This window comes from Lonchura striata, chromosome 1A, assembly GCF_050655825.1.
Source record: "Lonchura striata isolate lonStrDom1 chromosome 1A, ASM5065582v1, whole genome shotgun sequence".
NCBI lineage: Eukaryota > Metazoa > Chordata > Aves > Passeriformes > Estrildidae > Lonchura > Lonchura striata.
Genome location: NC_140741.1, coordinates 75504673 through 75522398, shown reverse-complemented (window position 1 = coordinate 75522398; position 17726 = coordinate 75504673). Strand labels below are relative to the sequence as shown.

The 17726-nt window shown below is 49.1% G+C and overlaps 1 protein-coding gene across 6 annotated transcripts in view; it reads left to right on the top strand.

Annotated features, from left to right (window-relative positions):
• NRF1 (nuclear respiratory factor 1) overlaps positions 1-17726 on the top strand; it is a 65261-nt gene that overhangs the window by 6973 nt on the left and 40562 nt on the right. For 3 of the 6 annotated variants that reach the window (XM_077783724.2, XM_085569385.1, XM_085569386.1), the window contains exons 2-5: positions 11109-11340; positions 12740-12854; positions 15168-15294; positions 16268-16408. In XM_077783724.2, the coding sequence (XP_077639850.1) occupies positions 11118-11340; positions 12740-12854; positions 15168-15294; positions 16268-16408 (606 nt within the window). In that variant the 5' untranslated portion in view covers positions 11109-11117. Of the gene's footprint in view, positions 1-10561; positions 11341-12739; positions 12855-15167; positions 15295-16267; positions 16409-17726 lie in introns of those variants that run through there. The other 3 variants (XM_085569384.1, XM_085569387.1, XM_085569388.1) reach the window with 3 other exon arrangements.

The window sequence follows — 17726 nt, the reverse complement described above, 5'->3', positions numbered from 1 at the left end:
TCTGGGCTGAGAGGACCTGAGAGCTCATCTTGTTCCAACCACATTCCACTGTCCCAGGCTGCTCCAGCCCCAGTGTCCAGCCTTTCCTTGGACATTCCAGGGATCCAGGGCAGCCCCAGCTGCTCTGGCAATCCTAGCCCAGCCAGGAATTCCTCATTCCCAATCTCCCATCCATGGCTGCCCTCTGGCAGTGGGAGCCATTCCCTGGGTCCTGTCCCTCCAAGCTTTTCCCAAATTTCAGCTCTCCTGGAGCCCCTTCAGGGCCTGGAATGTGCTGGAAGCTCTCCCTGGATCCTTCCCTTCTCCAGGGGAACATTCCCAGCTCTCCCAGCCTGACACTGGATCTATCTCCTCTCCAAGAAATTCATGGACCAGGGGCTTCACTTGGAATCTCAGGAAGCCATGAAGGGTCTCCCTTCCCTTTCCCTCTCTTTTCTATCCCCATTTTCCATAAAAATCCCTCAGGATGGATCCTGAGTCTCCCAAATCCCAGAATCCTGGACCAGTTTGGGTGGGAAGGGACCTCAAAGCTCATTCCAGGGACATTGCCATGATCTCAGGGTGCTCCAGTCCTTCCTGGGACATTGCAGGGATCCAGGGGCAGCCCCAGCTGCTCTGGCAATCCCAGCCCAGCCAGGAATTCCTCATTCCCAAGATCCCATCCCTGGCTGCCCTCTGGCAGTGGGAGCCATTCCCTGTGTCCTGTCCCCCCATCCTTGTCCCCTGTCCCTCTGCAGCTCTCCTGGAGCCCCTTCAGGGCCTGGAATGTGCTGGAAGCTCTCCCTGGATCCTTCCCTTCTCCAGGGGAACATTCCCAGCTCTCCCAGGCTGGTTCCAGAGCAGAGGGGCTCCAGGGCTGCAGCAGCTCCAGGGCCTCCTGTGGATTTGCTCCAGCAGCTCCAAGTCCTTATGTTCATTAGTTCCCAGTGGATTTTCTGGGGAGTTTTTCCTCCTCAAGTGCATATTTTGCCAAGCAGACGCGTTCTTGAACCACTTGAACTTCAAGAAGGGGTGGCCAGGCTGCCCTTTTGGTGGAAGTTTGATAATTCAACGTGGTTAGGGCTGTACTGGCTGTTCTTACCATGTGCTGGTCTTGAGATAATGCCATGTGAGGACTGAGTCCTTCAGGTGATCCGTTGTAATTTTGGGCACCACGATAGAAAAAAGATACAAATGTGTGGGAATTTAGGGGTTTTTTTTTGTTGCTGTTTTGGAAGGCTTAGGATTTTGGTAGGGGGTTAGGAACTTTTTTGTATAGAGCTTTGAGAGACATTGTTTTTAGTTTTTGTTTATGGAAAAGAGTTTTTAATTTTATAAGATGAATTATAAGAGTGTCCAAAGGAGGGACTCAGGATGAGGAAGGGGCTGGAGGAGCAGCTATGGGGACTTGGTTTGTCCAGCCTGGAGGAGACCCTGTGTGACCAGGGACAGGACCTGAAGAAATGCTATTAAACTGTGTCAGGGTGGAGATCAGGCTGGATATCAGGGAAAACTTCTTTCCCAAGGGTGTTGGGCGCTGCCCAGGCTCCCCAAGGAATGGGCACGGCCAGGAGTGTTTGAGCAGCTCTCTCAGAGATAAACTGGGATTATTGGGGTGTCTGTGTAGGGCTAAGGGCTGGATTGATGATCCTGTGGATCCTTTCCAACTGGGGATATTCCCAGTTGGAGCCAAGGCTGGACAGAGCTGGTCCATGCTGGACACATGGTGATCCTTCCCACCCTGGAGCATCAGGACAAAGCTGTGCCATCTCTGTCCCCACCCTCTTGCTCAAACCTTTCCATGTCACCCACTGCCATTCTCTTCTCCTGTGGTAGTGACCAGGGACAGGACCCGAGGAAATGGTATTAAACTGTGTCAGGGTGGAGATCAGGCTGGATATCAGGGAAAACTTCTTTTCCAAGGGTGTTGGGCGCTGCCCAGGCTCCCCAAGGAACGGGCACGGCCAGGAGTGTTTGAGCAGCTCTCTCAGGGATAGACTGGGATTATTGGGGTGTCTGTGCATGATCAGGAGCTGGATCGATGATCCTGTGGATCCTTTCCAACTGGGGATATTCTGTCCAAGGCTGGACAGAGCTGGTCCATGCTGGACACGTGGTGATCCTTCCCACCCCGGAGCATCGGGCGAGGCTGTGCCATCTCTGTCCCCACCCTCTTGGACATCCCAGGGATCCAGGGGCAGCCCCAGCTGCTCTGGCAATCCCAGCCCAGCCAGGAATTCCTCATTCCCAATCTCCCATCCATGGCTGCCCTCTGGCAGTGGGAGCCATTCCCTGGGTCCTGTCCCTCCAGGCTTTTCCCAAATTTCAGCTCTCCTGGAGCCCCTGGAATGTGCTGGAAGCTCTCCCTGGATCCTTCCCTTCTCCAGGGGAACATTCCCAGCTCTCCCAGGCTGACATTGGATCCATCTCCTCTCCAAGAAATTCATGGACCCAGGGGCTTCACTTGGAATCTCAGGAAGCCATGAAGGGTCTCCCTTCCCTTTCCCTCTCTTTTCTATCCCCATTTTCCATAAAAATCCCTTGGGATGGATCCTGAGTGTCCCAAATCCCAGAATCCTGGACCAGTTTGGGTGGGAAGGGACCTCCAAGCTCATTCCAGGGCCACCTGCCATGATCTCAGGGTGCTCCAGTCCTTCCTGGGACATTGCAGGGATCCAGGGGCAGCCCCAGCTGCTCTGGCAATCCCAGCCCAGCCAGGAATTCCTCATTCCCACCCTCTTGCTCAAACCTGTCCGTGTCACCCACTGCCATTCTCTTCTCCTGTGGTAGTCCAGCATAACCACTAATCCTCTCTCTCCATAAAAGAGGATTAAAACCGAGAACATTTGCACCTTACAGCAGCCAGCGAGGGCCACGCTCCATCTTTTCCAGCAGTAATCCCAAGGGCTGTGCCGAGCCAGGAATGCTTCAGCCAGCACCAAACAGCAGCCTCTGCTTGTGGGGTTAGGAATTCTTAAAAAACCACTTTTGCCTGTTAATTAAAAGAGCTGAATTGAGTAAAGATGAGTGCCAAATGAGAATTCCATCCTGTGCGGTGCAGTTTCACTTCCAGTTTTGGGTTCCACAGGCTGCGATGTGGTGGTGCCCTTCCCGTGGGATTTCTGAGTGCAAAATGTGTCCTTTTCTTTCCTGGGGAGGGCTGGTTCCACCGGGATATTATTTCTTGGTGCCAAAGCTTGAGAAGATGTCAAGAGGAATCCACCTCTTCTTGTGTTTACCCCGTGGCTTCCTGCTGGTGTTTGGTGCTAAATATATGAAATTTAGCTGCAAAAAGGACCCACTGCGAGTCACGTTGCGGTGATGTGTCCTATCACATCACCCAGTGGCAGCTCTGGGCAGCAAGTAGGAGCTATTATCCTAATAAATACCCGTGAAATCCTGTTTGTTTCTTTTCCAGAGGGAAGTTTTTTCCTGCAGGGGGATTTCTCTGCTTTTTGATGCGAGATGTGACAAAGAGAGGCGTCAACAGAAGGAATTTTGGTTTTGTTTGCTAAAATCCATTGAGACCAAGAGCACAGGGATTTTTTTTTTTTAATTTTTTTTTTTTTTTTTTTTTTGTTCCCCATGCTAATTAAAAGGATCATTTTACTAATGTTATGCCACAGGAGGACGCTGTGGAACGAGAGCTGGTTCATGTTGTTGCTTGAGTCACCGTATCTGTGTCAGCCACGTAAATAAGATGTTCACTTCAATCTTGATAGGAAGGGAATAAACTGGAGTGTCTTATCTCGCTTTGTGCCTGGTATCAGCTGTGCTGCTGACAAGAGCCAGTGTCTCCAGTCCTGGAAAGTCTTTCCAATCCAAAACCTTGAGCAGCTTCCGGAGGGGCAGGTGCTTCACTGGAGGAAAATAAGCTGATTTTTATCAGGTTGAGGTGTAGGCCTCAAAATTCTCCCTGTGAGCAAGGGAGCATTTTTTTCCTTTCCGTGGAAAATGGGATTTTGGTATTTAAAAGTGCATTTTCAATGAGTTGTGGTAATAAGTGAGATATTAATCAAGCTTATCCTGGTGAATGGTGGTGTTTGCTTATTAACCCCGCAGGGGTGATTCCCTCTGGCACAGTTTTATACAGGAGGGGTGTCAAATTCACCCTAAATAGGAATTTATGAATATCTACCCAGTGAGAGATGCCAATGCAACGTGGAAACCATGGAAAGAGCTGCATCCCTATGACTGAGAGTCTGGAATTACCTCTAGGGACACCTGGACATCTTCTTTCTCCTGTCCCCATGGAGAAAAGACCAGGAGAAGGTCTGGGACTGGCTCGGTGCTGGGAGTGGGGGGCGTTCCTGGGCTCTCCCAGAAGCTGGTGCTGTTGGAATTGGCTGGCACAGAGCTCCTTGCCAGGATTTCTTGGATTTCTCCTGGAAATCTCTGATTTCTCTCTTAAGCAGTGCTGTCAGGAAACGCCGTGAGGGAGCTCTGCGCCCCGGCTGGGAGGCGGATGAGCTACCAGGTTGGCCCAGATGGAGCAGGAACAGAGCCAGGACAGCACCAGGAGTGGCCATTCCTTCTTTTTAAAGGTTGCCCTCTAATCCTCCCCTCGGCTGGCAGCAGCTCCTCTAAGCCAGACCGTGCCAGGAGCCACCAAAACCAGCTCGTTTCTGGCCATTCTCATCCCTCAAGACTAGGAGGCTGACCACTGATTTCAGTCACAGCTGAAAATCGTGTCATACATCCCTGGATTTGTGTTTGTTCCCAGATGAGGTTGGCTCTCTGTGGTTGTGACCATCAGAATGTGATGTGTCAGAAATCTGCAGGTGATAAACCAGGATGTACCCGTTCTGAAAAACTGCGCAGAGGGTCTTGTGCCAGGACTGGAAAAGCAGGACTGGACGATTTCAAAGGGATAATTCCACTCAAACAGGATTTGATTTTATTAGTAAGTGGCCAGTGATTGATTTCTTGCTAAGATCAGTTTTCACTTACTAATTATCCCAAGCTGCCTCTGCAGGGAAATTGGAGTTTATGGAGACACGCAGCCAGAAGTTTGGAACAGCTTTTTAAATAACACATTCCTGAGCACTAAGTGCAGAGGAAGTGCTTTTTAATCTGATTGAATCCACCAAGTGTGACCCAGTTGAAAAATCTCCTTCACATCAGATCATCAAAGGTACTTTTGATCCCTCCCCATCACGAGCTGCCAGTGGTGCTGATGGTGCTGTGGCAATGAGGAGGAGGAGGAGGAGTTGAAGCCACAAACAGTTGGTAGATTTTGAAATAAATGGAAGTGGGGTCTCCCTTACCCTCTTGGGACTGAGGAAGCAGCTCAGCAGGAGCAGGTGGGAAGTCCTGGGTGCCACCAGCAGCACTTTGGGAAGCTGGAAACTGCTCCAGCCTTGCTCCGTGGCTCATGGAGCTGAAGCAGCAGTAGTGAGGAATCACCACGGCTCCCTCCCAGCAAAGGGAACAGCAAAGAGTGGCCAGAACCTGATTTAGGGGTGATTTCCTGCAGAAGTGCATGGGAAGGGTGAACACCACGGAGAACTACCAGTGTGGATCACAGGAGCTCTGCAGCCCCTCCCAGGACAAAAGTGCCACTGTGATGTTGTTTAATGCGACTTATTGATGGTAGAGATTTGAATCCCTTGTACTCCAGAAGCTTGTCAGCTTCGCAGGAAGAGCAGAAGAAAGGCAGGAGGTGTTGCAGGTGTTCTGGAAAACACCTGGAGCAGGATTTCCCCGAAGTGAAAGCAGGAGTGGGATCAGCTTGAATACTGAGCCAGATTTTCTCTTTCTTTTTCAAGATTCCCATGTAGTGCCAGACAAAGTCTCCATGCTGAGCTCCTGTGTGGAGCAGGGTTTGTCAGTAAGGAATTGGTGCTGACTGAAGTGCAGAGATCAAACAGAAAATTATTTGGGAAAGGAAAACCAGGAGTGTTTTCATTCCTTTGAAAGCAACCAGGAAACAAACCGGAGGGATTATTCCTGAGAGTGTAGGGTTGACCCTCTCAAGTAAGCCCTTTAAATTACTTAATTAAAAAAAAAAAAAAAAGCAAATTAAACCAAAATAAATTAGAAACCCCAGGAACATCTGATGTCCCCTGAGCTGACCGAGCAACCACATCATTGATTGCCTCTTCCTTTCTCCATGCTTTTGCTGAGTTCAAGGCATGATTTTGGGGAAAAGGATGTGAAAAGCCTTAATCTACAAGAGCGTTGCAGGCCACGAGGCCCCACCTGTGTCCTGCTCTGTGTGTTTGGGTGGGTCCGTCACCAGGAGATGGGTTTAGTGGTGGCCTTGGTAGTGCAGGGGGACAACAATTGGGGCTTGGTGATCCTAGAGGGCTTTTCCAACCTGAGCTGTTCCATGATTCCATCTTTTCAGTGGTTGAAAGCCTTTGGAGGGTAGCAGATCTTCTCCTGAGTCTCATCCTTGGGAAGAGGAGAAGGTCCATGACCTGACCAGCCTGAAGTGAGAACAGGGACAGTCCCCAGACCTCGTTAATTTGTCTGTTAAACTAACTGGGGACATTGATTGCTTGTAAAGAGGATTCTGAGCTTTCAGAATATGTTTTCCTTGGTCCTCTCTTTTTCCTCTCCTGTAATTACCAACCCCTTGCAGAGAAGGCAGAGCTGCTGCTTGAGCTGGGAACAGGCATCCAATAATGTTCATTTCTGGGATGGGATTTCCTTCTTCCCAAAACCTTTGGTTGGGAAAGGTTGTGCACCCTCAGCGGGCTGTGTGGGAGCTAATCTCTCTGTTTGCTGGGGGGGTTTGCTAATTCCTGCGTTTTAGTTATAAATTTTTAGTTTTAGTTGTGAAATGTATTTGTTTTCATGTTGATGCTGGTTCAGAATGCAGGGGAACTTCTCCCGTTTGGTTTTCCACCCAGAATGACTCACTCTCAATATGAAAATATGAATGCTGAATTCTGACAATCAGGATAATTAATAAGGAAGCAAGTTTTGTAAGAACATTGCGCTGATTGATCAGTTTGAACACAAGATCCTTATATTTGCTGTTTTGGATGCCATTGGTTGTTCCCACCCTATTTCAGAATGCTGGAATCATGGAATGGGTTGGAAGTGACCTTAAATCCCTCCCAGTGCTGTCCCCTGCTTTGGGACACCTCTCACTGTCCCAGGGTGCTCCAAGCCCTGTCCAGCCTGGCTTTGGACATTCCAGGGATCCAGGGGCAGCCCCAGCTGCTCTGGACAACAGGGAATAATTTCTTCCTTATATCTGATCTAAATTACCCAATTTCATTTAAAATTTTACCCCTGCATTCCCCAAGATTCCCTTTCATGGTTGGATCCTAGGAGGGATCCTCTCATGCTCACGAGAGGGCAGAGCAAGCAGGTCTCTCAAAATCTCCCCAGAATTCCCATTTTGCTTCCTTTCAAAGTTATTTAAACCACCAAAGAAGCGAGACCCAGCGATTCTTTTTATTTATTGCTGATCTGAGCAGGGTTTCAAATTAATGAGGTGTGGGCTGAGTTGGTAAAAATGGCACCATGATTTAACACTGCAGAGGATAAATGCTCATCTCCTGGTTCAGTCAGTCTCAGTCGTGTCTCCTGCAGCATCTGAAGCAAAACCTCTTCAGTGGGATAAAGGTTTAAAATAATTCCAGTCCCTGCCTGTGTTAGGGGGTTTTTCCATTGTGCTGCTGTTCCTCATGATTTTTCCTAGTGTGGAATTTTTATTTTGGACTCAGTTTTAAGCACCCATTAACCTGGATGGTGATGGTAGAGGATGGTGTGTGGGGGGGTTGAGTTGTTGACTTGTTACAATCACACCACAGAGACCTTCATTTCAATCCATGTGGGTTTAAATTTGGTGTAGTAATTATGGGGTTTACGACCAGTTCCTGTTGTTTTCTGGTGGTTTGAGTGGTGCAGCTCTGCTGTTTCCTTCTGCTTCTGGTGTTCCTCCAGCCACGGTGTCAACAGCCACTGGTCAGGGCTGACAGGACATCAGAAGAACCCCTGACACACTCAGTGAAGCTACTGCACTGTGTGATGAGAGGGAGTTAATCCTCATATTTTTTATAAGCACTTTAAATGACTTTAAAACTACTTCTGGCTGTCATCCAAACCTTCTGGACCACACCACGGCTGCCAGGAAATGGCTTTGCAATCACCACCGTGTCATCAGGCTTTCCTTCCTCCTGAAATCGCTCTTATTTTGGGAGAAAACCAGGGATCAGCGTTCCTTTTCTGCAGTGGTGAATGCTCATCTCTAAAGGACAAAGGGAACAGCTTTCCTTTCATCCCTGTGCCTGGATCCCTGCTCCAACCCAAGCCCCACCCTTCGGATGTGTCACAGGGATGCTTGGCTGGGCCAGCTTGGTGACACCTTCACCTGCCAGTCAAGCCTGGCTTGTGTCAGGAATCCTTTTTGGGAATAATTTGAATATGGGAATGGCTTCCCAAGGTTTCAGTGTTGGTGGCATTAAGTGTAGGTTGCCTTTGAGTGCAAGGTTTGGTTTCATCTGTTGCCTTGGGATCTTGTCTCCTGATCTTAAAGTCACTGTGCTCTATCAGTCATATTCTGATCACATTTTTTTCCATGGGTTTTTTAAAATTTTAATAGTAAGAGAAGCAGCAATGTCCCCTTTCAGGAAAAGCTTGGTGTCTTGGGAAATCTGTTAAGCTGGTCCATAAGGATTTACTTGAAATATTTTTTCCCACCCACTCTTCTGTGGTGATGGCAGTGTGAGTTTTGTGGAAGGAGGTTAGGGCTGATTGTTTCTCCACCAGAAATTTTGTTTGTCTCAATGTCCCTCAGCATCTCAGTCCCTTCCTCACTGGCACTGCTTGAACTCCTGCTATTTTTGGATGGTTCTAATATTACAACCCAAGTTGTAAACAGGGTTGGACAACAGCAACATCAGACTCCAGTGGCTTTTTTTGGGAGGATTGGGAGCCTGAAGCTGGTTTAGCTGTAGCTGTAGCCTCAGTAGGTTTGTGACAGTCTCACAACAACAATTCTGCTGTCCCTCAGGCTGGAATATTCCAACCCTTCCCCTGCACTGCCAGTCCCACCACTAACCATGTCCCCAGGGTCTGTTAAATCCCTTCAGGGATGGGGACTCCAGCACTTCCCTGTTCCACTGACAGCCCTTTTGGAGAAGAAATGTTCCCTAAAATCCCATCTAAACCCCCCCAGCACAACCTGAACCCTTTTCCTCTTGTCCTGTGGCTTGGGAGAAGAGGCTGACTCCCACCTGGATACAACCTCCTTTTTATTTGGTCAAAATAACCCTGCTGACAGAATGCTTTGGGTTCTCGTGTCTCTCTGACCCCTCATGGCATTCTGTGATCTGATTCAGTCAGGAGCTGTAATTCCATGACTGTACTTACAAGGTCAGAACCTTTTTTTGTTTATTTTCTTATTCCCTGCAGATGCTTACCTCTTTCTGCTCTTTTTCCCTTTGGGGAATCCTTTTTAAGGGTTGAAGTTCTAATTCCCCTGTTTGAAAATATCTTAGGGATGTGCCTTTTCTTTTCCACAAATGTACAGCAGGCAAAGAATGAAAATATCCCTGCACCTCCCATCCTGCTCCTTCTGCACAGATCTGTTCCCAGTGTGTGGTCCAGGGCCCTGCTGACTCTGTCAGCTGCTGCTTTCCTCAGTGCTTTACCACTGGACACCTTAAATAAATCAGCTTTCTGTGATATTGGTGCTTGGGTTGTGATGCCTTTGCCTCTTTCTGGACTCTGGGTCCCTCCTGACCAGAAAGATCTGGAGGGGCTGGAGCGTGTCCAGAGAGGGGAACAGAGCTGGGAAGGGTCTGGAGAGGCAGGAAAAGCTGAGGGAGCTGGGAAGGGGCTGAGCTGGAGCCAAGGAGGCTCAGGGGGACCTTGTGGCTCTGCACAAGTCCCTGCCAGGAGGGGACAGCCGGGGGGTCGGGCTGTGCTCCAGGGAACAGGGACAGGAGGAGAGGGAACGGCCTCAGGCTGGGCCAGAGGGGATTTTAGGGAAAATTCCTTCATGGAAAGGGTTGTCAGGCCTTGGAAGGGGCTGCCCAAGGAGGTGGTGGACTCACCGTCCCTGAGGGTGTCCAAGGACTGGATGTGGCACTCGGTGCTCTGATCTGGGGAGGGGGCAAAGGTTGGACTCAATGATCTCAGAGGTCTTTTCCATCCTCCGTGATCCTGGGATTCTGTACTGGCATCCTCGTTTGTGTCCTGAGCTATTGAGGTCAGAGGAGACTTCGTGCCACCCTCAGAACTCTTCCCTGAAAGCTGGAACTTGATGTGGCAAAACCAAGTGCCAGCTTTGACCCTTCAACGTGCGGGTGAGGGACGATCTCAGAGCTGCAGGGTCCTTGGGGACCTTGTCTCCAGCAGGGATAACGGTGTCTGGGCGCTGTGCTCAGCTTGGAAGTGTGGATTTTTCCAAACCCTCGAACCTAAAGTTCCTCTCCTGGCTCCTGGCAGTTATTTCCCTCTTGTAGACATCTGTCAGAATCTGAGGTATTGATGATCCTGAGGTTGTAGAAAGTCTCTGTCTGTCAGCCCCGCTGCCAAAGAAGAAGTGATAATTCATCTGTGCTGCTTCCAAGGTTGTTTATTCTGTTGATCTCTCACATGTTCTGCTGCCCTGCCCAGCTCTGTCCTGCAGGGCAGCGTGTGGGGCTCTGCCCTCAGTGGGATGTGACAAACATTCAATACCAGAAACTCCCTGGGCTGGATTTACAATAACGTGCCAATATCTGTCACCTGTGTTGGACAGTGTGTCCCCAGCCTGAACCAACAGAAAAATGCCAACACCACAGTGAGACATGGAGGGCATGAAGAAGGAGAAAAAGGACAAGGCACACCCAATTTCCTCCAGCTTGTCCTGCTTTGGACTCTTAATCTAGAATCCTAAAATTTTCCTTTTGCACCCGTGCCACACTTAATTATTCCTGATATCAAACACTCAGAGCTGGTAATTGATCCTGTAGGATTGAAAACTCTTTTCCATGAACAGAGATCACAGCCAGTGTCTCTGGGGCTCTGTCCATGGGTTCCTGACCCCTGCCAGGGTCCCAGGGCAGCCAGAGGGAAGCTCTGGATTCTCCGGGGGGAGGTGATCTCTGTCCCTGGTGCTCACGGCTTTGTGTCCCAGCTTTGTGTCCCAGCTTTGTGTCCCAGCTTTGTGTCCCCTCTGCCAGTGACTCTTGATGGAAGAACACGGAGTGACCCAGGCAGAGCACATGGCGACCATCGAGGCCCACGCCGTGGCCCAGCAGGTGCAGCAGGTGCACGTGGCCACCTACACGGAGCACAGCATGCTGAGCGCCGACGAGGACTCGCCCTCCTCGCCCGAGGACACCTCCTACGACGACTCCGACATCCTCAACTCCACGGCCGCCGACGAGGTCACCGCTCACCTGGCGGCTGCAGGTAAAGCCGGGGGCTGCTCCATCATCATCATCACCACCACCACCACCACCTCCTGGTGATGCTTGGAGTGGCTCTTGGAACCCTGGTGGCTGAGAACTTTAGGTTTTCTGGGCTAAAAAGACAGATGCTGACTCCCAAAAGAGCGCTCCCAAAAGGTCGTACAAAAAGCTCCTAAAATTGAATGATAGAACTGAGGTTTATGGGTGTGTAGTTGTCTGGGTTGTCTGAAAAGACAGGTGTCTGCTAAGGAAGGCAGGAGGCTCCCCTGAAATGGAAAATGTAAACCCCCTCTCCATGTATTATTATAATTTTGAAATTAAGGGGTTCTCAGGCAAAGATATGGGAATAGGAATAACAGTTCTTTGCTAGGATAATTAAAAATACAAATGCAATAGTACAAAACAACCCACTGCCAGAGTCAGGATTTTCAGGCCTGGGTGGTCTTCAGAAGACTCTGCTAGGACACTGCTGGGACCTCTGGATTTTACATTTCTTTCCCTATCTGGATTTTACATTTCTTTCCCTGCTAGGACACTGCTGGGAACTCTGGATTTTACATTTCTTTCCCTATCTGGATTTTACATTTCTTTCCCTGCTAGGACACTGCTGGGAACTCTGGATTTTACATTTCTTTCCCTACTAGGATCTCTGGATTTTACATTTCTTTCCCTGCTAGGACACTGCTGGGATCTCTGGATTTTACATTTCTTCCCCTGGTAGGACACTGCTGGGACCTCTGGATTTTACATTTCTCTCCCTACTAGGATCTCTGGATTTTACATTTCTTCCCCTGGTAGGACACTGCTGGGATCTCTGCATTTTACATTTCTTTCCCTGCTAGGATACTGCTGGGAACTCTGGATTTTACATTTCTTTCCCTCCTAGGATCTCTGGATTTTACGTTTCTTTCCCTATCTGGATTTTACATTTCTTTCCCTGCTAGGACACTGCTGGGATCTCTGGATTTTACATTTCTTTCCCATTAGAACAGGTCCTCAATCCCTCAGGAAACTTTCAGACTCCTGATGCTGTAGTTGAGGTGTCCAAACAGGATTTGTGGAGCTGTGCCTGGTTTCCTCTTCCCAGCCACCAGGATCTCCTCAATTATTCAGTCTTGGGCGTTTTTCAGTATGTTTGGAAGATGAAATACAGAATTCTGTGAGTGTAGGGAAAACTTTAGGCTGAAATAGGTGACTCCCACCCAGGACTGAGCTGGGATTCACCAGCCTGGGGGATGAAGCCTCCACTGCAGGGCTGGAGAGCAGAGCTCAGGGAGGGATTTGTGTCACTTGGCTCTGCCGGGGCCACCCTGGGCACCCATTCCTGGTTTGGGGGGCACGGTGGCGATGTCCCCGCTGAGCTGCTGGTGCTGACTGTCCCTCTGTGCTTTCATTTCCAGGCCCTGTGGGGATGGCAGCAGCTGCTGCCGTGGCAACGGGGAAGAAAAGGAAGCGACCTCACGTGTTTGAGTCCAACCCCTCCATCCGGAAGAGGCAGCAGACACGTTTGCTCAGGTGAGCACTCACCTGGCCCTGCCACCTCGGTGGCCTCCAGCCAGCTCTGCTGGCCTGTGTGGTCATAGCAAGTCACCCAGCTCAGGGATTTTTTTGGGAGTGCCTTTCTGGAACCCGAGAGTTGTGTTTTAAAGGGTTAAAATTGCAGCTCTGCTCGTCTCTGATTTTATGCTCACCAGGACTGACACTCTGGTGGATCCATTGTTCTGTTTTAACCCCAGCTGGTCACCAGTTAAATCTGTCACAGTGACATTGCAAGATATCCAGAGCGGCTTTAGCAGAAATTGAAGCTCCATCCATATCCCAGCTCTGCAAAGGATTTTTCTGCCTCACAAAAAATTAAGTCTTTTCTGCTTGATCAAACCATTCTGGGGATAAATTCAGTGTGTGTATATCCAAATTTCCTTTGCCATTGGACAAATCCCACGGTTTAGAGCACAGTTTTAGGAAGAATAATCCAGTGGAGATTCCTGCCCGAGTTGAAACACTTTTTTTAGCTTTAGAAACTTTTTGTGGAGACACCATGTCAGTGTTCAGGAACACACATAATCATGGGATATGATTATCTGCAGGTGCTTTTATTATGAGCTCTGGGAATCAGGGGTCCAGACCCAAATCTGACTCCAACACGGCTTTTGAGCTGAACCTATTTTATATTCTACCCTTACATAACTCACATATTAATTATTAAACTTATATTGTTCTATTGTATACATTGACATGAGTTTCTCGTGATCTTTCTTAGGCCCCTGACCACAGTTTCTCATGATTATTCTTATGATTAAACAGTAATTATATTTAATTACTAAACAATCATCACATCTAACAATTATATCATTAATCATGTACTGGCTACACAGGTACAGTTCTAGCAAGTACAAGTTCTTCATGTACTTAGGGTGTTTATTTTTCCAGGGCCTACTAAGCTTATTTTCCTTTTAACCCTAAATCCCCATGATTTTAAAACCCTTTTGCTATCATCCAGAGTTCCACAGCCCTCCAGGTGTTGCATTCCAGGTGCTCTGAGGCTGTTCACCCACCTGATGGCCCCCGAGCCACACCAGAGCTGCACAGCCCTGGAGACTCCACCTGAAATTCCATGCTCTGCAAACATTTGTGAATATTGGCTGCTGCTGCTCCCTAGCTTTTGGAACAAAGCAATTCTTGCTTTTTATGCCGTTTGGGATCTCGTTGGACAGTTAGTGTTAAATTATTGGGCAGAGTTACTGCTAAATAATAATCCATGGGAGTGAACTCCCTGCCTTTTACAGCTCCATTCTTTTCCCTCCTTCCCCCGACTCAGCCCTGTTTATTTTAGTGTTTCTGTGTTTATTGCAGAGTTTCTGAAGAACAAATCCTTTTCTGCCTTGAAATATGAACAATATATTTTTAAAGAAACTGCTCAGTGAAGGAATTATTTCTTCTCCTTTCACACAACTACTTTATTTTACTACGTTAAGATAATGACAAAACATCTTTTTATTTTCCACTCTAACCAGCTGAACACGCAGTTGTGCTTGATTTTCACCCCACTGGGAATCAAGTGGTAATTTCAAACACCTGACTGTGGGATCTGTGTGTAGCTGGTGGTGCTTTTTTGGCAACAGCAGGTTCTGAAATGACCAAAACAGGGACTGAGCTGTCACTTCATGGAGTGCTCAGGTTTTCTGAGGAACACACTACTTTTCTCTTGATTTTGGAGTTTCTGCCACCATTTCTGACTCTTGCACTGCTTTAAAGGGAGTAAGAGGCAGAAAATATCCAGTGGAACATTTTAATTCCGGAGGGAGTTGCTGATGGGGCAGGTGTTGGGACACCTGGGTTTCCTGTGCTGAGCTGTTGCAATATTTCCAGTTCTTGCCTATCCTGTAGCTTGAATTCCTACAGATCTGGTTTGAGCAGGACTTTGGTGCTGGAGAATTGCACTGCCATGATCTGGATGTAAAACAACGTCTGTCTGCAGGCCTCTTTTGATGAATCATTCAGGTGCTTCAACAAAACACAAGTTTTGTGTTGCTAAAACAGAGTGGAAGTGCAGACTCTTGCTGCCCCAGCTTTGCTGCTCTGGTGATTTCTCTTTTGACATCAATGAGAAAAGGAGAGAGGGGAGAATAATTGACATTTGAGCTGCTGGGTGACTGCAGGGAGCACAGCAGGCCTGTGGATCTGAGGGATAAACTCAATATGTGGCCAAGCTGAGCATCTGGGGCTCCGTTTCTCACCTGCTTTGTGAAAGGGAGCTGGCAGTCCGAGGGGTTGTGTTTCTGCAGGGCTTTCAGCTGGTGCCCATTCCCTGTTTTTGCCCTGTTTCAGGAAGCTCCGGGCCACGCTGGATGAGTACACCACCAGAGTGGGCCAGCAGGCCATCGTCCTGTGCATCTCACCCTCCAAACCCAACCCTGTCTTCAAAGTGTTCGGTGCTGCACCCTTGGAGAACGTGGTAAGTGTCCCTAGAGAAGTGAGGAAAAAAATTCCTCACCTTCTCTGCAGATTTCCTTCTGCTCAGGGCAACCTTGGAAGCCTGGCAGGGATCTGAAGGTCATGTTAAAAACCCTGGAGAACAGAGTTCAGGTGTTATGGAGTACAGTGCTGGACCTGGTTGAGTCAATGATTCCAGAGATCTTTTCCAGCCTTAATGTTCCCGTGACTCCCTGACATGAGGGCAACACTGAGGTCCTCTCTTCTCTGCTAGAATGGCTGCCTGGCACTTCTCACCAGGGGAGAATATCCCAAATTAAAACTCAGAGGGAACAGGTCATGATCACAGAATCCCAGAATCCCTGAGGGTGGAAAAGACCTCCAGGATCATTGAGTCCAAGGTGTCAAAAACCCCACTTTGTCCCTAACCTGGAGATCTGAGTGCCACCTCCAGGAGTTGCTTGGACACCTCCAGGGATGGGGACTCCAAAGCTCCCTGGACAGCCCTTGACCACCCTTTCCCTGGGGAAATTCCTGCTGGTGTCCACCCTGAGGCCGTTCCCTCTGCTCCTGTCCCTGTTCCCTGGAGCACAGCCCGACCCCCCGGCTGTCCCCTCCTGGCAGGGACTTGTGCAGAGCCACAAGGTCCCCCTGAGCCTCCTTGGCTCCAGACAAAACCCTAAAAAATGACATGTTTAAGCTCAGCTCCGCTGTCAGTTCCTACACCTTGTTGCAGATCCTACCCAGAAGAAGTCCTGCCTTCAGAACTTTTCCTTTCATCCCACAAATTCTTCCCTTGCCAGTGTTACTTCAAGTTTCATCAGCAGCTCTTCACTAGGGCCGAGTCTCAGGGGGCTGCTGGCTCTTTCCTGCCAGCTGTGCCACTGTTTGCTCCTCCTGCTCTGCAGCACCTTGGGGAAGGTGGCTGGGCCTGCATCCTGCTCCTCTCCCGGTGCTGCTCACCTTGGTTACCTGAGCCTAACAACTCCCCACAGGTACGCAAGTACAAGAGCACCATCCTGGAGGACCTGGAGTCGGCGCTGGCCGAGCACGCCCCGGCCCCTCAGGAGGTCAACTCGGAGCTGCCACCCCTCACCATCGATGGCATCCCCGTCTCCGTGGACAAGATGACCCAGGTGAGTGGACAAGGTGACCCAGGTGAGCAGCAGCCGTGGCAGGGGGATGTTTGGCACCTTGCAGTCACATCCTGTTGTTTTGTGTGGCTGCCTCTCCAGGGGCCGGCTCTGAGCTCTGATCTCTTTCCCCTGGGGCTGTAACAGCTCAGGTCGTGGCTGGATGTGGAGCTTTGTTAGTGGTGCTGATTTTCTCCAGGAAAAAAACTGCTGGGGAGGGCTCAGGTTGCTGGGAGATTCCATTTAAAACTGGTTTTGGCACCTCCCAGAAAGTGGGAACAGGGAAAATATTCCATGTTTTGCTACAATCTTTAGGTGCCAAAATTGGGAAAGTCACTCGTGGACAGCTTTCTGTGTCCTGTAGTTCATTCCCTCCTCTGCTTCTTGCTGTGGATTGGAGCAGAGGGGAGTTTGCCAAAGGTTCAACCCTAGATCAGACCCTGAGGGAGATATTTTTGTTGGAGCTTTGTTAGTGGTGCTGATTTTCTCTGGGAAAAAAAAAAAAAATTGCTGGTGAGGAGAGCTCAGGCTGCTGGGAGCATTCCCTTTGGAGCTGGTTTTGGCACCTCCCAGAAAGTGGGAACAGGGAAAATATTCCATGTTTTGCTACAATCTTTAGGTGCCAAAATTGGGAAAGTCACTCGTGGACAGCTTTCTGTGTCCTGTAGTTCATTCCCTCCTCTGCTTCTTGCTGTGGATTGGAGCAGAGGGGAGTTTTAACCCCAGATCAGACCCTGAGTGGGATATTTTTTGTTGGAGACAGGGAATTGGGAGATTCCCTTTCTCTCCAGGTCCAGCCTGACCTCACTGCTGGGAGAAAGTTGAGAGGACTCCAGGAAAACTTCACCTGGAGGGAAATCTCCTTCCCAAGGATGCAGGACCTGAATTCAGGCAGGTGTGTCCTGCAGGAGCCTCTGGGTACACCCAGTCTGAGGCACCACAGCAAGTTTAAAGTGCTGAAAATCAATTTTTTTTTCTGAGCGAGTAGCAAGGTGGAAAGGGCAGCACCAAAGGAGCAGGAGCAGGGCAAAGATGTGCAGAATTTCCTGTGCTCTGCCCTTCTCAAAACACCATTTCCATTTCTTAGTGCATTCAGACAAGCTCTCAGTCATAATAAAATTTTACTGTGCTTTGGCTGGTACAAATAATTTTCCCCATCCCTGACAAATAAGATAAAAATTATTTTTTTGATTTTTAAACTCCAGTGAAAGGTGGCACCTGCAGGAGCAGCTCTTGGGCAGCTTTTGTTGTGTCCCAGGAGCAGTTCCCCATGGAAATGTTTTTCTCCTCCTTGTCCTGCAGGGCCTTTGCTCAGCCAGCC